At 39.6% G+C, this 24,886-nt stretch overlaps 3 protein-coding genes across 3 annotated transcripts in view; 1 reads left to right on the forward strand and 2 right to left on the reverse strand.

Annotated features, from left to right (window-relative positions):
- Positions 1-42: 42 nt before the first annotated feature.
- LOC135344577 (uncharacterized) lies at positions 43-12,691 on the forward strand. Its single transcript, XM_064541808.1, has 3 exons — positions 43-239; positions 6,279-6,980; positions 7,179-12,691. Exons 2-3 carry the CDS (start codon positions 6,287-6,289, stop codon positions 8,840-8,842), a joined length of 2,358 nt encoding a protein of 785 aa, XP_064397878.1. The 5' UTR covers positions 43-239; positions 6,279-6,286; the 3' UTR covers positions 8,843-12,691.
- A 98-nt stretch (positions 12,692-12,789) lies between these two features.
- Positions 12,790-23,406, reverse strand: LOC135344576 (semaphorin-5B-like). The gene is made up of 16 exons (XM_064541807.1): positions 23,273-23,406; positions 20,491-20,605; positions 20,308-20,356; positions 19,981-20,026; positions 18,704-18,769; positions 18,427-18,573; positions 18,113-18,200; positions 16,491-16,625; positions 16,319-16,401; positions 15,984-16,016; positions 15,610-15,824; positions 15,323-15,467; positions 14,920-15,112; positions 14,381-14,818; positions 14,003-14,218; positions 12,790-13,791 (listed from the first exon to the last, which is right to left on the reverse strand). The coding sequence occupies exons 2-16, from the start codon at positions 20,597-20,599 to the stop codon at positions 13,241-13,243; spliced, it is 2,514 nt and encodes an 837-aa protein (XP_064397877.1). The 5' UTR covers positions 20,600-20,605; positions 23,273-23,406; the 3' UTR covers positions 12,790-13,240.
- Positions 23,402-24,886, reverse strand: part of LOC135344561 (DNA polymerase epsilon catalytic subunit A-like) — a 77,195-nt gene continuing 75,710 nt past the window's right edge. The window contains exons 41-42 of the mRNA XM_064541786.1: positions 23,900-24,009; positions 23,402-23,540 (exon numbers count right to left, since the gene is read on the reverse strand). Coding sequence (XP_064397856.1) covers positions 23,477-23,540; positions 23,900-24,009 — 174 coding nt within the window. The 3' untranslated portion in view covers positions 23,402-23,476. The remainder of the gene's footprint in view (positions 23,541-23,899; positions 24,010-24,886) is intronic.

Here is a 24,886-nt window from a genome sequence, read left to right on the forward strand (position 1 = left end):
GCATGCTAAAAGGCGTGGTCTCCAGTGTGTTGGAGCAATGTAACAAACCACCATAATAATTATAGCAAGGGCACGTTGGACTAATAGTGAGTTTCATGCCCTCTTCTCTTATACGCCCTTGACCATAGTTATTCCATATCTATCTATGGTTATTCAAACAAGAAAAAGGAAAGACGAGGCTGCTACAGTAGCTAATAAGCGATTAGATTTTAGAGAATGGAAGTCTAATCCAGATCTCGGTAAGTAATATTTTTTATTGAGGCACGAGGTTCGTACGTACATGAGGTGCATATCTGTAGATGTAATCATAATTATGTGCACATAGAATACTATAAATTACATTATCTATGATGTGCATATCAAAACCTTAACGAATACGATATGTACGTACTAGCTACTGTGTACGTGCAGCGCATGTAGTCTCAAATTCCGGCCGGTGTCATAAAAATTGCCCCCCCCCCATGTTTACACTCTACCAGAGCCTAGAATTTTAAAATTTTGGGCCCCCCGGCCTAGAATGTTAACAGTATAGGCCCCTCAGGGGTCCATTCTGTTCAAATTCCAGGCCCCCCACCGTGAGATTAGGCCCCCTCTTATCTGGCGCTGCGGTCGCTCTGCACGATAATATAAATGAACAAAGTCAAAGGGAGTGCTATATGTTGTGTGTGCTATATAGTAAGGTTAGCTCTCAGAATAATAGTAAGGAGAGTGTATAAAAGAGTAGCAAAGATGTTCACTATTATTACCAAAGAAAATTTAATTACCTTTCAAGTTACTCATGCTTTATATACCTAAGAGTTAAATGCTTTGATGCAGTGAATGAGAACTGCATGTGCAATGTTGATCTGCCTGCAAGCACAATCACCCATGCTAGTTACCTAGGATGTTGCGCATAGCTATCGCTATATTTTTGTAGATCTTGTCATTGCAACTTCGTGCTTTGTGCTGCAATTGCATGAGGTGAGGTCTGGAATGACATGGTGCAGTGTGATGGATATATGACAAGTCGTACTACTTGCAATGTGTGTGTGTGAGGAGAGCTCCTATAGTTGGACGTGGCCCGACCGTCCCTGACGGGGGTCAGGTTGCAAGCCTATGGGATTTGTTCTGCGCCACTATAGTGGTGCCCTATCAGATTGCAGCATTTTTCACGTACTTGATTACACTTCAGCAGAACAAATCCCAGATAAGCTTGTGACCCGACCTCCCGTCAGGGACGGTCGGGCCACGCCCAACTAGAGAGCTCCATTCAGCAACTGGCACTGCATAGACTGTATGTAAAATAGCTGGTTTTTCTGTTGGAGAATGCACACACTCATGTATGTAGTCTCAGGGTTTCATCTAGGATTTGAAGTTTGGGAGGGAAGTTTGAAAAAAAACTGTGCGCACCAGCATGAAAAATGTGAGGCCACGCCCACTTCCGGTCACCACACCCCCTATATTGTTTGTTGTTGGTGCCTATTAGCGATGTACTCCTGGCAATGTGTATTGACAGGCAACTCCATATAACTTGGTATGCTCATGTATGTAGTCTCAGGGTTTCATCTAGGATTTGAAGTTTGGGAGGGAAGTTTGAAAAAAAACTGTGCGCACCAGCATGAAAAATGTGAGGCCACGCCCACTTCCGGTCACCACACCCCCTATATTGTTTGTTGTTGGTGCCTATTAGCGATGTACTCCTGGCAATGTGTATTGACAGGCAACTCCATATAACTTGGTATGCTGGTTTGAAATTGTGGACCATATCTATAGAACACTGTAGAAACCACAAAAGCAATGGACAGATTTGTGGTAACCAAGCATCCTCTAGCAAAGCTACACGTAGCAAAAGACCGTGTCTAGATAATGTTTTATTTAGTTTTTTTGGCGAGGCCTACAATTTTAAGAGGGGCCTATAATGTTAAAAATCTAGGCCCGGGGGGGCCCAATCTCATGGGGTTCTAAACTTTTATGGCACCGGTTCTCATTACTGTGGAACCTCCATTAACGACCACCTCCAAAGAGCAACCACACGCTATATAACGGCCAAGAGCTCAGGTCCGGATTGAAACTACAATGACTTCAATGTAAAGCAACCTTTCAGGAGTGACCACCTCTCTACTCCGTATAACGAGCAGCTTTCTAGTCCCCCAACCAGCTTTAGCAATGGTCCCAGAACGGACAGCCACACCCAGAATTAGCAGAAAATTATTGCTGAGATTTTGCACAATCATGAAAACCTAGCTGTAGCTTGTCCCTACAGCCTTTTCAAAGCTTGCATGAGCTAAAGAAGCAGTTAGCAAAGCTCCAAGACTCATTTGCAGCAAGAAATGACTCATAGAGCGTACATAGCTGGCAATCGAAACCTCCCAAGGAAGACCACCTCTGCTGTTCCCCAATGGTGTCCGTTTTATGGACATTCCACTGTAGTAGCGTGGGAGGGAGAGAACCGTCAGGTTACTCTCGGCATACTTTTCTGTTGTCCGTTTTATGGACGTTCCACTGTAGTAGCGTGGGAGGGAGAGAACCGTCGGGTTACTCTCGGCATACTTTTCTGTCCTTGGACAGAATGTTGGTAGAGCATATTCATTGGAGCCTTACCCACAAGAATGTAAGATAGCTTCTAAGAATACAGTGAGCATTAAATTGTGGGTTAATATCCACGTGGTTAACAGGATGACCCAGAGTAACCAGATGGTTCTCTCCTTCCCACGCTACTAATGAGGACCGGCTGGAATTCGAAACTAGTCTTGCTTGATGGGTGGGGCTAGAGAGACTAATGTGCATGCACGCCCATAATAATTACGGGCCATAGACAACTACCTATACCGTAATTGCAGTGCTCAAAACTGGTGTACAAATAAAACAAGAAAAAAACAATTTGGCACTTTAATTAATAGCGTTAGAATGTAGTTAACCGTTCCATGAGGCTATAATGGTAGTGAGTCCAAACAAAAAATCTACTCTTAAGCTACAGTGTCTGTAATATATGACCATCAGAAAGAGCTCACTTTCAGACAAAATGATATATGCAACACTTTTACCTTCAAATTTGACTTCAGGGCAGGTAGCGTTACTAGCGTACCCACTTTTCAATTTTGGGAGGCGTGGCACATTCTGATTATGGATTCAAATTAACAATTATGTTACGGAAATTGTCATAGCTTTAATATGGCACCTACAAACATGCAGCAAAAGCTGAAGTGAAGCTAAACTATGTACATCGTAGTTTGAACTTGAAAAAGAATACTTAGCCAGTAAAAAGAGCATACTTTTAGTCTAGCTAGTGATAATACAATGAAAGCACCGCGGGTGCTGATTCCTCGGTGGAGTGCCAAAACTACATAACAAAATTTTTTGCATAAAAAGATTACACAAGGCAGAATCCAGAATGAGTGAGTGGGTAATGGTCGACCATGTGCTATATCAATGAAATCACCGCGAGTGTTGATGCCTCGGTGGAGGTGCCAAAGCTACATAACATAAAACTACTGCTTTTATACACGTACACACATTGATTATAATTATCACGATGAACATGTTTAATTTTGCTGCAAATAGTGGGTAATGATCAACCATGATTGTTGTTAAAAACGATCGATGCCAAAAGTTCAAGTCTAAAATTAATGGCTGCAAGTCAGCAGAGCCTTGCAGCTCTCTGCTCAGTCTTGCAGCTACCAATAGCTAGCGTTCTAGTGCAAAGCTAACTACTAAGTAGAGTAGTAACACTCGGTGAACAAGTTTTGCTACGGAGGCTGCAATGGCATTCCAAGTAAGCAAAAAACTAGGCATAACTCGAGAACGAAGTATTATTTTGCAAATCCACGAATTAAAATCCAAGTAAACATGACTAGAAGCCTATAGAAACTCTTGCTTGCACTTGATTCATCCTTGAGCAGCTGTAGCGGTCTACACACACACACACACACACACACACACACACAGACACAGACACACAAACAGACAGACACACAAACACACTACTGTATACCTCGCTTGCGCATGCGCACCGAGGCATAAAAACTCCAATTGAGCATCAAGTATATTTTGGAGGTGTTTTTGGCCCCAGGGGCAGATCCAGAGTTTGGTGTTCAGGACCCACCAGGGAGATTGGGGGGGATTAGATTGTCATAGACTTGATTCTGGTGCTGTATAGCGGGTAATTTTCGTGGGGAAAATATTCGTTATTTTCGTGAGCTGGCTGACCTCCACGAAATTTTAACGTAGGTGTGGCTTACTGGAACGTAGAAATGCAGGCAGGCAACGAGACTAAATTACTCACGAAAACCACCGTTTCTCGAGTTAACGAATTTTTTACCCCATGAAAATTACCCGCTATACGGTATTCAATGTGAGAAACAGATACAAAACAAAACATTCTATCTAGTCTGTGCTTTAGTTGTCGTGGACAGTAGACTAAGTATTTAAAGAGCTATACCTCCATTTGATCACCAGGACTTCAAATTTGTCCACAAGAAGTGTCCTCTGGAATCGTGAATTACACCAGTCGGTTTTGTCCATATACCATGTCTCACAAACGTATAAAAATAATTTAAGCCATAGAGATCAAAGTGCCAATATATATACATGCCATAATGATAATTACAGTAGACCTCGTTAATCCGACTACCCTTGGGATAGCGAAGTGGCCGCATTTCAGAAAATAACTGGGGATAAAAAACGACCCTACCTCGGAATCTAATGACTAATTTTGCGGTTCTGTCTCTAGGATAATTAATTATTATGCTCCAAAACGTCATATCTGGCCATGCATAATAAACATAGTTTCAGGTAGCCAGAACTGGCCAGTATACAGAATAGCCATGCAGTAGCCGCATTTCAGGGCGATTTTTGTGCAGTAACATCTAGCTAGCAATCTGTGCCAACAAATGGCCGGTATATATTGAGGTGGCCGTACTTCATAGAGCCAGAATGGCGAGAGTCTACTTTTAATTATAGCGCAGTTGTGGCAACCACAGTGCTTGTGTATAAACAGGGTTTTGTAGGATGTGGTTGGGTAAATCCGGTTATAATTAATTTTATTACATGTGCAAATTAATAGTTTAATTTAGCGATTTGGCTGAAAATCGCCAAATTAAAATTTTACGGTGAAAGCAACATCATTGCTGTAGTAGCCACGCCAAATTTATAGTTATACGGTATAGCACTGCACGTGGTTGGGTAAATCTCCTTAAGAAACGAATATCGATTTCTTCAAAGCATTATAGAGCCCAAACTGGCTTGGGTATGCATTCAATAATGAGCTTGTAGCAATAGAGCTAGAGTTTCAGCTATCGTTGCCGTCAGTTTGTTGTAAGCCAGCACTAGCTAGCTATATAGGTATCTTGGGTGGCAAAATCTGTTCATAGGAAGTTGCGGTTCTACATAGTACCCCGGTATAGGTGCAAGAGGGAAAAAATAGCTGCAAAAGCTGCTCCCAAAATTAATGAGTAGCAGTCAACTGCAAACCAGTTAATGTTTTAATGAAAGCACCACAGGTGCTGATGCCTCAGTGGAGATGCCAAAAGTACATAACATAAAGCTGAATTTTATACACATGATGAACATTTTTTAATTTGCATGCTGCATGCAAACTCAAAGAGTGGATAATGATCGACCATGATTGTTGTTAAAAACGATCGATACCAAATTAAGTTCAAGTCTAGCTGCTGCCATCAGCAGAGCCTTGCAGCTCTCTTCTCACTCTTGCAGCTACCAATAGCTAGCGTTCTAGTGCAGAGCTAACTACTAAGTAGAGTAGCAACACTCGGTAAACAAGTTTGGCTACGTGCTCTTCCAAAAAGGCTGCAATGGCATTCCAAGTAAGCAAAACTAGGCATAACTCGAGAACGAAGCATTATTTTGCAAATCCACGAATTAAAATCCAAGAAAACATGACTAGAAGCCTATAGAAACTCTTACTTGCACTTCATTGATCCTTGAGCAGCTGTAGCAGTCTACACAGACAGACAGACAGACACACAGACACACAAACACACTACCGTATACCTCGCTTGCGCATGCGCACCGAGGCATAACTATCTATTAGACTCTGCGTCTCTATAAGTGTTCTGCCCATGATATCTCAATGAGTCTTATAACCTCTGACAGTTGTGAATTTAGTCACTGTTTTGTGTTTAGCTATACTTTTTATTACTGAGCAGACGTATAAATTAGCTATACTGTTTAATACTGAGCAGACATAAATTTCTAGAAGCCTGAGCGTTTTACTTACTCTTTTTGGCAGTATATTGTACATTCTTATTCATGGGACATTTACATATAAATTATATACACAGCATAGAGGATGGAAAATTTCAAGAGTGTTGGTGATCTTGTACGACATCTGAGGCTCAAGGAAGAGTTTCTTGCTACTGAGGTTACGAAGGACGACATGCTGTCATTATCAAGAATTTTGGATGATTGGAGAACATTTGGCAGAACTGCTGGCCTTAGTGAGGCAGATATTGTTGCGATACAAAATGATGGTGTCAGTGAGGCAGATCGACGATTCAAAACATTTGAAGCATGGCATAACAGCTGTGTGTTTTTTGCACACTACCATAAACTGTTCGAAATTCTATTTAAAATGACGAGGTTTGACATTATTTTGAAAGTGTGTAACCTACCAAGAGATGTTTCAATTTATCTGGAGGAGGAGGAAGTGAGCTTACCGGTTACAATTGAGTTGCTAAAACAACAGTATAATCTATCGGAGGATCAGTTTCACCAGCAGATACCAGATTATCTGTTATTTGACATAGCTGTGTGCATCCCTAAGTGGCTTAAATTTGCTGACATGCTTGGACTAAATAACAAGGACAAGCTACACATTCGCAGGGATAATAAGCTGTGTACAAATTTTATGCGCTCACAACGAGCTCTTGAGATATGGTACTGGAGAGACCCTCACAAAGCTACGTTTGGAGAGATTCTCAGTAGTTTTTTGCTCTGCCAAGATGTTGAAGTTGCTGTCAAGATTATTGAGGAAGTTTTGCTTGGTAAGTGAAAATCTTAAATATTTGTAACCAGCCAGATTATTATTTGGGGTTTTTCCTAATCGTTGTAATTGGCTGTTTAGCTATAATTATAGTGGAGAATTTGATGGACTCCGTTTTAGATTTGGTATGGTTGAGGTTCTACATGTACACCAGCTAACCCATGCATTCGTCTGTTTACTTTATGTTCCCTGCATGCAGTAAATCAGGAAGAACTAATAGTGTGTGGTGGTGCACAGACCGAAAAGAAGAAAATGCGTATGGTTGAACACATTAGTTCCATTAGTCGGAGAGTTCCAAAGCTAACACGTCAAGTCGATAAATTTGATGATGAAACTTTAGCTTTAAATTCTCTCAAATTAATGAAAATGGAGTTTGGCATTGTATATTCGTGCCTTAGAAGAGCTATGCAACAACGTAATGTTCTAGCATCTGATTTATTGAGCCACCTTATAGACATTGAAATGTTTGGTCCAGAAATGAGACCACATTATACAAATACCAAAGATATAACTCTTGGTACCGCATTGTCCCTTGCTGATGATTTGCCAACCTTAGATAGTCTTTTCCATCTAATGGCTCCATACTGCTCTTGGTTTAATCATCTCCTGGTTGAAAATATCATAAAAGTGTATTTCATAGATAGTGATGAACATTACATACATAGGATACTCTCTGTATTTAAATCAAAATTTCAAGACTACTGTAAAAACCGTCGTGTTGACGTTGATCAAGATTTTGGTCCTGTTGACAAAAGTAGGTGTACCTATGTCTGCTTTAAGATTGATCGTGAATGGAATAACATGCGTGTTGAACACCTGCCCCACATCATTGAGAGTTTAGCCAAAGCACTTGATGTCAGAAAACAGAATCTTATTTTGTGCACCGTCCAAGATGGCTGTCTTGAGATAGTTATAGCCATGCCTGTGCATTTCGAAAAGAAACTTTTTCCTCTTCAGGCAAAAGTTCACAATGCTTTGAAAGACGTGGGAGTGCTGATGTGTAACCCTCATAAAAAACTTTATGTAAACGAGACGGCTCTTATGGATTTCAATGAAAGTAATGTAAATGAGACGGCTCTTGTGGATTTCAATAAAAGGAATCAGATTCTGATGAGACTGAGAAGAATAGGGGATAACTACAGTAATCAAATTCGGCATGAAATTCAGCATCAAATCAGCCACGACCTCATGGGTCCCTACGCATTACGGCTTCCAACTACATGTTATCAATGGCAGTTATTTTCCTTAAGATATGGTGCATATGCTGCGAATATTGTTTGCTTTGCAATTCCATACCTGCTTCGACTAAACTATAGATACACTGCTGTATTTAGATGTGCTGGTGCTGTTGTTGCTTTAGCATTAGAGTATAGATCTGCTTGCTCGACAATGAGCACATCTGGTCGAGTTGATAATCTTGAGGTATTGAATCCCAAAGTTGTACGAGTTGTAAGAATGGTTGAAGTAAGCAGCAATGTTGGAATATTGGTTGGATATGCAATGATTTACGGATTTTTACCAAGAACATTGGTCGGAAATGCAACGACAAACGTACTTAGTAGGCGTATACTCCTGACAATACCAAGCCAAAATATATTTGGCCGATATGCAATGACAATACCAAGCAGAAATATTAATGTAATATTGGGCCGATATGCAATGACATACGCATTTAGTAGGCGTATACCAATGACTGTTGTTCTTTTACTTACTAGTGGATCTTTGTTTGGAATGGGTGCTAGATTTTGGGCCCATCTTGTTTTTTGGTATAGATTAATTTCTTTGTTTCGAAATGATATAATGGGTGCTAGATTTTGGGTCCATCTTGTTTTTTGGTATAGAGTAATTTCTCTTTTAGTTTAATTTTTCTGTCGTTCACCTTGTATTTGTAAACTTTTTAGAGTGATTATTAGTGTGCACAAAAAATATATAGACTGATAAAAAATAATTTTTATATAGATCTATCGAATATTAGATCATGTTTGCCATAAATTGCTAAAGGAAGTGTTCTATCCAACTTAGAAAATCATGTACTTACTTAGCCTTGATCCCAGGCCGAGTTTCTAGTTGTTCGCCTAACCGTTATAAAAGCGAAAACTCGGCCTGGGATCGAGGCTAGTACTTCACTTAGAAAATCATGTAGCAAAGATTCGATAAGAACATTCAAATCTGATTGGCTAAATACTCATGGTTGCTATGATCTAAAATGCTTAGACACTGTTTAGGAAGTTTCCACATGATTTAGAAGCCCTCAGGGCTAGTAGAACCCTCACTGCGTTCGGGATACTACAACCAGCCCTTTGGGCTTCTAAATCATGTAGACAGTGTCTAACTATTATTTATACCACACTTACGTCACCACTAATTGATCTCATTGGTCAACAGCTGTAAGATATACTGATAAACATCCCCAGATTCTTATTTGGGGGTTTTCCTATTGTATTTAATCGTTGTGATTACATTTTTGCGTGCTACACATGTAGATTGGCTGTTTAGCTATATAGTGGAGAATTTTATGGACTCAGTTTTAATGAAAGCACCGCGGGTGCTGATGCCTCGGTGGAGGTGCCAAAGCTACATAACATAAAGCTACTAATAGCTATAGCTTTTATACACACATTGATTATAAATTTTGCTGCATGCAGAATCCAGAATTACAGGGAAACTGAAAGATTAGGTAATGATCGACCATGATTGTTGTTAAAAACGATTGATGCCAAAAGTTCAAGTCTAAAATTAATGGCTGCAAGTCAGCAGAGCCTTGCAGCTCTCTTCTCACTCTTGCAGCTACCAATAGCTAGCGTTCTAGTGCAGAGCTAACTACTAAGTAGAGTAGCAACACTCGGTGAACAAATTTTGCTACGAACTCTTCTGAAAAGGCTGCAATGGCATTCCAAGTAAGCAAAATTAGGCATAACTCGAGAACGAAGCTTTATTTTGCAAATCTACAAATACCAAGCCAAGAAAACATGACTAGAAGCCTATAGAAACTCTTACTTGCACTTCCTTGAGCAGCTGAAACAGTCTACAGACACACAAACACACTACCATATACCGAACTATAGCGGGTATATTTCGAGGGTATAAAGTTTCGCGGATTTAATTTTTCGTGGAATAGCGCCTTTAAATTTTTTGCAGCATGCATGTATGAAATATTAAATTCACGGTTCATGCCTAATCCGCGAAAACCACAAACATTTATACCCTCGAAATAATTATACCCTCTATACGATACCTCGCTTGCGCATGCGCACCGAGGCATAATGATTGGGTATGGTTCTATATTTCGTATAGCGGGTATATTTTGAGGGTATAAATTTTCGTGGAATGGCGCCTTTTTTGCAGCATACATGCATGAAATATTAAATTCGCGATTATAAATGTTTGCGGTTCATGCCTAATCTGCGAAAACCACAAACATTTTATACCCTCGAAATATACCCTCTATACGGTAGTACTAGACCAGCTCACCCATGCATTTGTCTGTTCATTTTGTATGGTCTTTATGTTCCCTGCATGCAGTTAATCAGGAAGAACAATAGTGTGTGCATGGTGGTGCTTAGACCGAAAAGAAGAAAATTCGTATGGTTGAACACATTAGTTCCATTGATCAGAGAGTTCCAAAACCAACACGTCAAGTTCTTAAACTTGATGATGAAACTTTAGCTTTAAATTCTCTCAAGTTAATGAAAATGGAGTTTGGCATTGTATATTATTCGTGCCTTAGAAGAGCTGTGCAACAACGCAATGTTCTAGCATGAGCCATCTTAAGCCCCGTTTACACGAGGCCTTAGATAGTCTTTTCCATCTAATGGTTCCATCTTGGTTTAATCATCTCCTGGTTGAAAATATCATAGAAGTGTATTTCATGGATAATGATGAACATAACATACATCGGATACTCTCTGTATTCAAATCAAAGTTTCAAGACTGTAAAAACCGTCGTGTTGACGTTGATCAGGATTTTGGTCCTGTTGACAAAAGTAGGTGTACCTATGTCTGCTTTAAGATTGATCGTGAATGGGATAACATACGTGTCGAACACCTGCCTCACATCATTAAGAGTTTAGCCGAAGCACTTGATGCCAGAAAAGAGAATCTTATCTTATGTATACTGTTCAGGATGGCTGTCTTGAGATAGATATAGCCATGCCTATGCATTTCGAAAAGAAACTTTTCCTCTTCAGGCAAAAGTTCACAATGCTTTGAAAGAATTGGGAGTGCTGATGTCTAAGCCTCACAAACTTACTGTAAACGAGACGGCTAAACTCATTGCAAGTAGATTGGCTTGTATACAGTGCAACAACCAAAGAGAGTAGAACTTTTGTTTTTGTGTATATCTTCTAAACTACATGTGATTGGATCAATTTGAGTGCAGGTACTAAAAGTTCGACTATTGGCGCTGCTTCCAGTGGACCACCACCTGTTACATCATATGACATCATCATTCCAAAATGGCAGCTAGAATATGTGTACATTGGAAAATATTATGTTAGGCATGGAACTATCTTATATGTTTGAGTTAAGATCTGAAATTTGTTGTGCAAGTACTTCATTACCTTGCACATCTTTTGAGCTCCAGCGGAAGGCAGGCTGTTAGTAGGTTCTGAGATACACAGAATTTTTAGTAGCAAATGTGTTATATTGATTTTTGAGTTTGTCTAGTTAAGGTCTGATTTTTGAGGAGCATGTACTACACTTTTCATTTGTACTAACTTACAGGAGCTAGACCAGTCTCTTTTTTGCTAGAGCGGCCCTTCTTGTCAAAAATGGTGATTTTGCTCCAGCTGATAGTTTGTGTAAATGTGCATGATGGTATGTTTGGAAAAAGTGCTGTGTATGTGCATATCGTAAGTGCATGCATGCATGCTATAACAATACTGAAGTCTTTGACTACCTCATCAATAAGAATCTTCGAATTGTGCATTCACAGAAACACATTTCTGCACACAACAGCATTTTAAAGCCACTCGAATTTTAAAGCCACTCGAACATAATTGCAGAGATCCACAAAATTAGGTTGGAACAACAGTATTTCACTTAGCGTGTGCCAATGGAAACACATACAAGCCTCCAATAATATTCATCTGATGGAGTATTGGGCATTGGTCGTTGCACACCCCCTTCATATAATTATATATAATACGGCTGCTTTATAAAAGACATCTGCACAATCGAGTGCATAAACAATGTGATCCTGCATGATCATATCTTCAGTTTCAATGGTGACAGTAGTATACCAATTATGTTATTTCGTGGCTTCAAGGTTTCATTGAGAATCAATTACTGTACCCGAAAATATTAATTTTATGATACTACTGAAAAGTGATACATAAGTGCCTTGAGATATATAGAGTATATCTCAGCCAATACCACAGACACACAGCTGCATTTAATTATTGTTATGAGTATATAGATCTGCTTGCACTGCATCTGGTCGAGTTGTAAGTGAATGGGAATAGTTGAAGTAAGCTAGCAGCAATCTTGAAATTAATATTGGTCGGATGTGCAAGTGTACCAATTAATGCCAGTTCTTTTACTTTAGATGATCTTTGCTTGCATCTTTTTTGGGGGCATAGAATAGTTTTCGTATCAGTTTATATATATGCCGTCGTTCACTTTGTATGAATTCATTTTTTTCCAGTAACAACATTTTTAATGTGGCTGTGCATGCATGTTAAATTCATGCCATATATAAACTTTCTATAGATCTATACACCATTTCGTATTACAAATAATTATGGCTCATGATATAATAATTATTTTAAACTCATGAGTGAAGTATTATAGGTTACAGCATAATACTTAAGTTTAGTTGTGGATTCAATAATTAATATGAATTCGACAGACCCAATTAGATCAATTATGACCGTGGACCGTTCGTGGTGTGCACAAAAACAGACTGTATATAGATAAGTGCTTCATTTGATTTGAAATAAAAATGATTATCATGAATAAAACTAACACAAAACAGACACCTAGATCAACATGTATGGAGAATGAAGTAGTTGTCCAAACAAGTGGTAACATAAAAACAGAATATTTTTGCAAGACAAGCTTGATGCATGATGTGGTGTGCCCGGATATACGGCACATAAGTGCTCAATGTAATTGCAATTGATTTGTAAAAAAATTTGCTTAGTGAATGAAACAACTGTACTAGCATAATTATGTACACAAAACTCGGTTATTAAGAACACCCCTAAAACATAGTTGCAGGGATGACAACGAAAATCGACAAAACATACAATGATGAACACTTTAACATTGAGAGCACCCTGTTTCAGCGTCTGGTACTTTAACGAATTCCTGCTGTGTGCTGAATCTCAGTGTTGGTGATATCACAGGTAAAGTAGTTTTAGAGTACTTTGAATGTTTGGAGGCATCTATTGATGGTGCTCTTGCTAGTATGTTGGGACCGTAAGCAGTTCTTTGCCAATTGTTGATCGGCTCTTCTGCTCTTAAATTTGATTTTAGATTGGGATCAGATCTGATTTGTGGTGTAACCGAGCTGTAGCGTGGAGGATCATTTGGCGATTTGTCGAAAGAAAAAGTGCTGGCTGTTTTCTTGTATGGAGGTGTGGGAGGAGGCACGTGTACTGGAACAGGGCCAGCCACATGACTGCCACTGGATTCGTGAATGGAGGGGTAGGTAGCAGAGAATTTGGAATCACATCCAGATGATGATTTTGACTGATGAACATCTGTGTACTCATTAGGACGAACATTGTTGTTCTTCATGTATTCATCGGGCTTCGGTATGCTGGCTGAAGAGACGCCACTGGTCTTACGGCTATCTCGATTTGTAAAGCCTAAGTAAAAGAGCACAGATACTGAACAATTGGATATATTACCGTTGTAGACCACGAAAAATGAGTGCGCTACATTTGACGATACAGGTAACTGTACTCGTTAAACGGTATACTTTTAAACTATACACGTGTGTCAATATAATTTGTGAAGGTACTGAAATGCATGCACCAGACAGAAAATAGAGAGGATCGATGTAATTAAAACACTCACTCTTTCTTTCGTTCCCATGATCCTCTAGATCGTGTCTCCTTCGTCTATGCCTTCGATCATGACGGAGAACGTTCGATCGTCGGAAAAAGAAGGCTGTGACGAGCATGCCCACAAATACTCCAATCACAAATCCAACAACAGCCCCCACAATTGTCCAAGTGTGGTCCTTCAGAGGTGTCGAGTTGGAGGTCTCTATTCCACCAATGCTCGGAGTATCTGTGAGAAAGGGCAGTTATGCTTATGCGTTCCATTGGGGTGCTCTTTAGCTTAAGCTTCAGATATTATTGTAAAAATGATGACTTGATTATGAGAGTTTTCACAGTATATAGAATTCTTTTGTTACAGAAAGGTATTACATTGCATGTTCACACAACATACCTGGTGCAGATGTAGGAGCGGATGTGGTAGAAGTGGACTCTGTAGTAGTGCTCTGTACACACCCAATAGTGGTAGGCATCTGTGTGGAAGGCTGTGTTGTGACCACCTCATCACAGGTACTTGGGCAGTATGTTGTGTTCCCACTAGTGACGTCTTGAATGGAGTCCATGCTAGCATCGAAAACGGACACACAAGTATCAGATGGCGTATCATAAGCACAGAACGGATCCCTAGCAGCCACACACGAACAGCAGTCGGTATAAGCACTGCAGTTGGCCACGGAGAGGCCATAGACACCGTTGTTAGTGGTGAGGTAGATGTGTCCCTCCTCACTCAGTTGCATCTCAGAGATGTGGGTGGGTCGGCCTAGCACCTCGGAATGGATCACGTGATATTCTTGACCTTGTGAGAGAGAGGCCTTCAAGACTACTAGCTCATCTGCAGCGGACAAAAATATCTGGTTAGCAGTACTGTAGATGTGAGGCTATACATGATTGTACATGTAGGATATACATGGACGTATGGCTGAGTATACTAACCTGATGAGTGAGCGGCAACAAATACGATGTCATTAGTCCTGTTGTCGAGAGCTGTAACTTGTGATACCACAATCTTGTCAAACAGGTACTTCTCACTGGTCAAAAGTGGGCGTGGTCCGTTAGACGAAGTGACCGTCTCTTTCATCAGCTGAATATCACGGGAATCTTCTAAGCTTCGGCTCCCAGGCTCACACTGTTGCATTAGAGAGTGTGTTGATAAGAGTGGTGTACATACACTAGTACATAGTGACATGTGCACGCAGCTTGGCAGTACGTGCCCAAAGGAGGCACAATATTATTTTGGAACAGATTGATGACATTCAAGTAATTTTGCTTGACCGATTGGTGAGAATTGCATTTAAATGCATGGCTGTGATAGTTAGATAAGTAGATCTATACTCACGGTGAATGGCTGGTAGTTGCTTTCAGTCACCCATTGTTGAGAAACATGTTTGAGATAGTCTCCGTTGTACACAGTGGCTATGTTGTTGTTGTCCTCTTGGGTATTAAACGTGAACACACAGACAGCTGACCCTATGGGACCATTCCTGCATAATAGAGTAGGACAGCATTAATAATTATATAATTATGTATGAGTAACCAGACTACATGCACAAAAATGTTTAAAACGCACATAAATCTGGGTCATGCAACTCCACATACAGCAGTAAATATTTCACTGAGTCTAACCTTGCTGAGTTGAACACAGCAAAGAGCTGCTCTTCTGATCCTACAACTCCTTCAGAGGAGCCACTTGGAACAAAGAATGTGTCTTGAATCTCATTGTAATGGAATGGAATATCACTCGATGTCCCTGTTCCAGACGTGCAGCTAATCCTTGCTTTGATGAATGTGGTAAAGATGTTAAGGTTGAAGACACCAAGTTCACTAGAGCCAGTGTCATTCTGTGAGAGAGATGGAGATTAGGTGCATGGGTGGAAAGACAAACCTCACAAGCAATGAGTGAGGGAAAAATATACTCATAAATTATAACTACAGTATTATTGCCTTTAGCTAACCCCCCATCACTTTCACACTCAATTAGTACAAAACGGAGTACTCACCTTGCAGACTCTTGCAACTCTTGAATACACAACCTGTTTAGTGTAAGAAATAGATATTCTCTGTCAAATTAGTCAAACTAGTCACACTATAGTCAAACTAAAATGTCGGCAGACATCATTATAATTTTGGATACATTGACATTATAGACCTAAAAATCTATTCTGCTAAATTTTCTAAACCACTGTTGTAGTCGTGCAAACAATTCTTGTTTATCCGACAGTTAAGCAGACAATCCAAAGGTATAAAGCTCCTTGATTACATAGTTGATCAACGTACTACAGTAGCCTAGGTATAGATTGTATACGTATTTATAATTATGCACAAACATTATTACCGTCTCCTGTGCTTCTATGGCCTCCTCTCGAAAGAACACATAGATGTAGTCTCCAATCTCGTGCATGGACACGAATGTAGGGGCTGTATAGAATAGGAAACATGATCCCAACTGCTTGCGCTCAGCTATTACAAGCTACTATTGTATACAAAGTATACTTTTTGAGACTCACAATTGTAGAACCAGTTTGGGTTTGAAGGTAGTGTTGTCACGGCAACTTGACCGGTGTATGGACTGTCGGACATGCTGATCTTGTACTCGTCACCTTGGCTGTTAATAGGCGTGGCACTTACAAGTCGTCCAGAACCTGTGCACAGAGGAGAGGGTTAATGCGACGATAATGGATTTGCATGTCTCAGCATTTCTGTTTACCGTATTACTAGATGTGAAAAAAAACCTTTGTGAATGAGCCAACATTTGACTCTTTGCAATTTAACTTTCGGATTTTGACCAAGGATCGTGATGTCATACAAGTACCAGTATGGATTTTTGCAATGATTATTTTTACGAAGTGATCAACACGTGTAAAATTCGCTTGCTTAAGTTCGATGCTTGCAAGACATTCTAGTGAAGTAGTGGTATTTGGTATTTAGAGTGACGGTACCGATCGAGTGACAGATGGCTACTTTAATTCAATTTTAAACTGTGGGAGGGTTTACATAGTAATTCCTTGTTGAGATTGTAACAGTATACCAACATGCTCGTGCAGTTACGGGCTAAAGAAACAGCTATCTATAATAGGTATCTATAGGTAAGAAGTGCACAGTCACATTGAGAAGTCTGCAGCTTGCTTTTAGAGCATGCAAATGAAAATTCCAATGTAAAGCGACCAATTTGTACTTCTATCTGCATATTTAAGTTGCCAAATGTTATTGCAAAGCAGAATTAAAAGCGGTACTGAGGGTTCAATGAGGCCCACTGCATGATATTTATGTTGTTACTACGCCAGCTAACGCTTTCACAGTATGTAAGCTATGCTGCATGTGTATACATGCATGCAGTGTCTGTCTGTGTAATAGCGAAAAATCTACAGCACTAAAAAATTTTTATTACAGTGTACAATACAAAGCTTGAGAGTGAGTAATCTGATCAGTCCAGCGGCTAATTGGTTATTCCTTATTAATTGAAATACCGTACAGTTGCATCTGGACAAACACAGCTGGTGTCTGAATCGCTCTCTGGAGAAAATGGGAATATACGCCTCCAAATGGAACTCGAGTCGCTGATGTAACCAGCAACCAGAAACAACAAGCGTGTGTATGGTCATGGTGATCTTCATTGTGCCCAAATATTTTGTTGAAAACATGGAAGGCCACACAAGGATATTATTGGTGTCAGTAATGCAACAGATTCTACGGACAGAACACACACACAATGATATCATAAAATTACTATCCCTATGAGAATAGCTAGGGAGTGTATGGTCAATGCACTTGATAATCGCACCGACACTCTAGCTATCCGAAATGGAACTTAAGCACACGAGTATCATGCATGGGTGCAGTTGTTGTCAACAATAATCACAACGATACTTTAGCTAGCCGAAACGGAACTCAAACACACGTCGAGTATCATGCATGGGTGCAGTCAACAACAGCACTTGTGCGCAACTATTCAATCAATCAAACATAGTTAGACCATTGCTTATGTTGGCTTCTATTGACACACATCTGTTTACAAGTTGATAATCTAGTTAATTGAAGCACGGTAAAGCTACATGTAATTCATTTGTGCAGCAAAAACCCCTTGTTTCTATAATACAATAGTTTTATTACGTGGTTAAAATGAACTTACTTATCAACATTGATCTAGCTCCCGTGTTGTACTTGTAAGGGATGAATCCAACTCCACTAAGAAAACTGAGCACTTCCAAAGTTTGACGCTGGGGAAGGAGAGAGAGATGAACTACCGCCATTGCATCAATTCTTTAGCCACAGTAGCATATTTCACAACGCATTATATTCTTTAATTTGCAATCATCGCGTAATTACACATGCAACCACCCTGTACAGTTTGTAGACCATGCACTAGAGAACTTCAAAAACGCTGCTGAGTATCTTGTCTAATTAATGAATATATTCAAATCAATGTTATGGTCAGGTACTCACGTGTCTATACTCGCACTGTGGTGAGAGTGCATTGGAGCCACAGAACAACACTGTGTCAGCGATGGGATACATCGTGCCATTTCTGCTGCTAATATTGTACGAGCCAGACGAAAGAGTCAGCACGTTAGGATAGTTCTGACAGTTCTCCTGTAAGGGTGTGAGAGGGTGAAGGTTGGTTGGTCGGTACAGTAAAGAGTTATGTAATGATGAGATAATTATGAGATAATGCAATGGATCGTAAAATGTATGCTAGCTAAAAATCTATACATTCACTTACCACTGGTTCAAACAGTTCGTCAGTACAGCGGGCTGTACCAGCAGAATTGGGCTCTGCACTAAGCACCTGCAGGTATTAAACAGCTGGTCGTTAACCCGCTTAGTCAACCACAACACCACAGCTCAATAATGGGCCAATAGAAAGGTGAACAATAAACGGATTTGCTGGTTTTGCAATAGGATTTCAATTTGACCACAGAAACATGTGGTTAACCAAGAATCCCTATCACCTAAACAATCATCACATACCCTGAAAGGATGTGCCTGTGCTGACTTGATCTAATCCGACCAGCTGTTTCTGACTAGCTATTGTGTATACACATTCAGCTGCAATCATTCTCACGATCGACTCTACATTCCTAAGTACACCTGTTCGTAATTGCATGTTACTCTCTATTGAATAATTATTTGTAAAAGAGCTTCAAATCAGTGCAGCATCCATGCATGTAGTCGTATTGAATTTTAGTGTGTAAATTATGCTCAAAGCCAATCTCTCTAAACCTTGCATTCTTGGTCTAGACTTCGAGTTCTTAACCATCCTAATTTGCTGAATTAGGTGATTGGTCGGTTTACACAGCAGGTGCCCGCAACAACCTTGGCTCCACAGGTGCTTAGCATGACACAACAGCAACACGTACCATCTAATTAGTCGCCCAGTAGGTCTGTCAAAACGTTTGAATATTTTCTCTATTATAAGTGATACGCAATGCTTAGATCAGGTGACTAGAATCATACACTTATCCTAGTAGAGCAATAAATTGAGAATCCTTTTAGCAAGGAATGCTTTCAAGCCACTCCCAACATACTAATTTCTATTGGCATAAAACTACTGAAGTAGTGGCCCTTTATTCAATTACCCATGTCCACCTCAACAGAGTGAGAGCCACAAACTTCTTGTCAATCAGCAATTCTCATTACCTTAACAATTGACCAAATACTCATCTTTTTCCAAGAACACTCTCAAGATGGAACACGCTAACATTGTTTTATACTCGTAGAGTTCATCGTTCAATCAATTCGAAAGGTAGCTCAATGCAGTTAGTTTTGTCTTGTCCTTTATAATGGACGTAGCTCATAGGTTAAGGTCACAGATGACTAATAATGGCTTCTTTCTGTTGTACCTTAATTTGCTTCACTTGTACAGTATAAAAATGGACAGTTAAAAAATTTGTTTAACATACAAATATCTTAATTGCCCTTTCTGATGCAGAGTATGGCAATAAAAACTACAGCCCATAAACATACATTTTTCAATTCTCATGTAGGTAAACAACTCACATTGAACTGTTCTTTGAGATTGGTAGAAAGATGACAGATGGAGTTTCTGCGGAGGAAAAATGGGTTATTAAGACACGGAGACAATTATTACCAATGTGCCAAATTCACCGAGTGCATACACCATGAAACCATTTGATCTAAGGAAGGCGACAAGACTGATTTGTTAAGTGATAAAGACAGTGGGCGAGGGTGATTCAGTCAATTAGTCCGTAAAATGAACGCTTGGAAGTCTTGGCAACTGGGGCGTGTGCTTATAATTACTGTACTAACATGAGAGTACAAAGTACTAAGATGAAAAGTTAATTATGCATGAGCCAATTAACTCACTTTGCTGCCACGATGAGAACATTGTGCTCGGAGTCTATGATCAAACGACCTGAGAAAAAAACAGATCGAATTAAAAGGAATAAGTATGACGGTTTGCTTGCATGATTAAACTACAAGAAATACATTTATAAGCTTGTGGGGACAAACACATTGTTGTGAAGACATGACAACCAGCATACGTACTTGGGAGTGCCACATTAGTGCTTGAAGCATTCCAGAAGTCAAAACACTCGACCGCATTTAGAGACAATAGGCCTAAAATGTATAACCTGATGATCATCACCCCCCTCATAATGCCCTGAGGGAAAAACACGATACATTTGTGAAATTCACTTGTACAATACAAATGTTTACAACAAATTTTAACCACAAGCAAAACCACACGTAAACAAAACAAGACAAGGTATGGACCCAGCTTGGAATGTTTTCCCTTGCCAAAAACAATCATGTAAAGTCTACCAACCATTGAAATTGGGCAGGTTGCATGACAATAATTATTGAAGCAAACTCTTCAGCTGGATCATTTGTATAAATATACCCAGTATTTGAATTTCGAATGATCTTTTAAATTATGATCATAAATTCCTATCAGCTCAAATTTCAAGTCTAATTCAAGCAGGGAACGATAATATGAGTTCGGCTGTACACGAACAGGTGAAGCCGGCCACCCATTGAGTTCAAGGGACATGGTGACAATGTCATCATGGCACACACAGTGATCACATATCCTCATGCAAATGAGCCTATTTCCCCAAGGAACTAACTATAGCATTTTAGTCTCATAATTATAGTCTTAGGTTACACGTTGTTGTGGGAGGGTATATACGTACACATGCATAGAAGGTTGAAAGGGTGTCATTATAGGCGTGTACATATATAGCCTCTATAATGACACCCTAGGCTTATGTTTACTGAGACTAATTCAATTACACTTAAAAAGCTGAACCAGTACACAAGCAATCAAGCATTGCTATGACAACTAATGTCCAATTAAGCTCTTCAAATGCAACTAATAATCAATTGTTGGGACTTGACGGGCAGTAGCTAGATGTGGGTGGGTAATGGATATGTAGAGAAGTGTGGGGTAGAGCAGAGGTCCATTCACTTCACAGTGGGTCACAAAAGAAGTGATGTTTTAGTACAAGAGAACGGGGTTGTATATTTGGCACACATGCACACACACTGACCCCCCCACTACTAAATTGGATTAGTACCCATACCGTAAATATACCCCACTTGGAGTCTGTATCATAGCAATTGGTGGGCATAAACTCATTTGCCTTGAGGGCACACTGATTTATACTACATCTACACTAGCTGTTGGCAGGGCTCGCTAAACACCAGGAAGGATGGTAAAAGGGATCACATAGTGCACAGGAAGGAAAGAATTACACAACCGTATGATAATTATTGTGGTTGTATGTTGAATTGATGTGGATCAGGATGTCTGCTATTTGAAAGTCACTGAATTTGGCTGGAAGAACCAGCAGTAAAATGAGCTCAATTACTAGCTATTAGATCTCGATCCAAGTGCTACCTTATTACACTGCAGGGAACACAAAGACCAATTGCGGCTGCTAAATGGAGTGTATTGGCTACCTCCTATACAAAACATTGTCCTTATCTAATAGCTAACCTATTCTTAACCTGCAGTAGATGTATGTAGCAGATAAACCAAAGGGAAACGTTGGACCCTAGAATCATCCTCTAGCTTTATCCTGGTTATTAAAACAACTAACAAAAAAGGATTATTATTGAAGGATGGAAGATAGCATGTCAATCTAACTTAATTGCAATTTAAAGACGTCACACACAAACAACGAATTAACTCAATGCAGTATCCAATGAAGGCTGGCAGTAGTCTTTCTTTGAGCTCATTGTGTGATAATTATTACTTACTCAATAGCTAGCCAACTAGACAGCTAGTATAAGGTTAGGCCAAGATATGCAGGACGCCATGGAGTCAACAAACTTGTTTATCCTAGTCGATGAAAGGCTTGCAAGTGTGAACCAATACTATTCTTTAAGAAACTGTAAACGAGAGAAAATGTGCGCCTTATTCTCTTCACCATGTGTCAAAATTAATGAGTCTAAGTGACATTACCATGGAATTCACCTACATGGAATTCACCTACATGTATCCACACTATACACTATTGAGAACACCTGCAAGCTAGTATAATATTATACATGCATTAATTAAGTATAAACAGGTGATCCTTCTCAAAGACCTAAGAGGATGTTGAATACTTTAGATGTACCGATGTACGTACTAAATGACATCAGTGTTTGATTTTTACTCATACCCTCTACACAGGATTTACAAGCAGGGTGTGGTAGGTGCAAGAGTTGGTGTTAGCCACACCATGCACAACGTACTAATTTATAGTAATTGCAACTGAGCATTAAAACCTCCCTAGCAACTGTCCGATATTGTTCAGATAATTATACTAACTCACGCCATTAATTGCTAAATAGCTGGAGTGCATTGTTCTATCTATACCGTCCCTCCATGTATAATTCCTCACTCAAGCAGCTAATGAAAACAAAAAATGTACTTAATTCTCAATTAGTGTGTAGATATAATTATATCCACAGCTGAGATGTTCATTTTTGTACAATGCTTACATAGTTAATTCGACTCATGGATAAAGAGGGCTCACTCAATACATTCTATGCAAGGCAACCTGGGCACAGCATGCAGAATTCCTTCAAGTCATTGTTTGCTATCAATGAACTTCGAATCCATTGTATGCAGTATAATATGAAGTGTAGCTGATCTAACAAGTGCTGCATGGTATTAGTATATAGATATCACACAGCTATGTTGGAACAGTACACAAGATGGGGTTACCAGAGCAAACATGAACAGTGGATAAATTATCCATTTATGTTTCAACTATAATTATTATGGAAACCACATTGTAATACCCTGCAAAATCATACTCATCTCATGCAAACTCACTTGTTATAGATCTGTACTTAAAAGTTTTACACTGCACTGAGGAGAAACACAACTTTGCAGAGCTCTGGCTAGCACTGAACAATTTACCGCGTTCTCCCTCATTTTATAATTATGTAACAATATTCATAACATACATCATATGGCTCAGATAGCAATTAAAATTCCTGTATATATGGCTTCAAAATGTTGGAACTATCTATGGTCTCAATGTTCGTTCATTTCTAAGATCCAAGTGACAGTCTCATCCAGAATATTCAATGAGTAGAATCTGCAGTTGATAAAAGGATGGCCACAATGATAAGAATAATAGAATAACTGTTCGAATCAATGAAAAGTCAGTAGTGTACCATCCAACACCATCAACTCACTATTAGCTACAACAGCTATTATACTATTCGATGCAGCTTTTTTGAAATAGGTGCACGATAATCAATGACACAGCAACTATGACATAAGCCCTAAGATTTAACTGCTCTTGAACTTGTCCCCCTGCCCCACCTTCACCTTCCAATGTTGTAAGCTTGCAAGCTTGCTTAGTGCACAGTTACTCAAATGTGTAGCAAGTTGCATGCCCTAAGATTTAACTGCTCTCTGAGCCACTAGAACTTGTTCCTGCCCCACCCTCACCTTCCAATGTTCCTGAATGTGGTCATCTGCTCAATGAATGATTCCTGTTGCTGTGTCTCAGTGAACTGACCGGCACACGTGCAATAACTCGCCATATTCCCTTCTTTCACCTGCAAGGGGACAACAAACAGCGTTTAACTTTGTTGTTCAATGTACACATTTTTTCACTTGTAGTCTTAATTCTTAATTATATTAGTACATGGAAGACATAATAGAGGGGTTACAGACAATAGCCCTAGGCAAAACAAACATAAAATGGCTTTCTCTGTACAAAACCAAATTTGATTATAGGCTACGCTTCATTTCCCAGGTAACCGGCTTGACCTAATCTCAACACAGCCCTATATGCCCCTTTCTGTTTCTTAGCTATAGCTAATGCCAAATAGGGTAAAAGGACAACTTATTATCATGCTATAAACAGAGGTGATATCATACACACACTGAAAACCTAAGCGTGTCCAAGGATGTAAAATTATTCCCAGAGTAGGAAATGGCTATAGGGGCACATGTGACCACTACTTTTCTGACCACGCAAACACCACCTACACAGAGTGGGTGAACAGCTGTAGCTATACTGATTATAATCTCATGCATGACCAGCTGACTTGAATCCAAAAAAATAGTATAAACTGAACATACATAATTATGTACATATAAGCTGATAATTACGTACACGTCCACATTAAATTTTCGGTCAAGCCATATTTACAAATAGGACGCTAATGCGCCAAACAAACATCATGTGGGATAGATAGCACTTACAACAGTTTCAGATAAGTGAGTCTAGATACGAATTTATAGTGGTATTACGGCCCATCCCTAATTAACAAATTCACAGACAATACACTCAGAACGGTGGAAAGGGTTAAATAAACTGTGACTCACGACCAACCCATTGCATTTCTGGTGTTGAGATCACCCCGGTCATGGAAATACTTCGGCAACCAATGATAACCATGATCAAAGTAGATAAGAGTCTTATCTACT

This window comes from Halichondria panicea, chromosome 11 (genome assembly GCF_963675165.1).
Source record: "Halichondria panicea chromosome 11, odHalPani1.1, whole genome shotgun sequence".
Classification (NCBI taxonomy): Eukaryota; Metazoa; Porifera; class Demospongiae; order Suberitida; family Halichondriidae; genus Halichondria; species Halichondria panicea.

Coding starts and splice junctions, on each gene's coding strand:
- LOC135344577 (XM_064541808.1), top strand. CDS start 6,287: ATGGAAAATTTCAAGAGTGTTGGTGATCTTGTACGACATCTGAGGCTC. Junction 6,981..7,178: donor TATTGAGGAAGTTTTGCTTG/GTAAGTGAAAAT, acceptor CCCTGCATGCAG/TAAATCAGGAAGAACTAATA.
- LOC135344576 (XM_064541807.1), bottom strand. CDS start 20,599: ATGAGGGGGGTGATGATCATCAGGTTATACATTTTAGGCCTATTGTCT. Junction 15,825..15,983: donor GAGTTGCAAGAGTCTGCAAG/GTGAGTACTCCG, acceptor TCTCTCTCACAG/AATGACACTGGCTCTAGTGA. Junction 14,219..14,380: donor CGCTCCTACATCTGCACCAG/GTATGTTGTGTG, acceptor CCTTTCTCACAG/ATACTCCGAGCATTGGTGGA.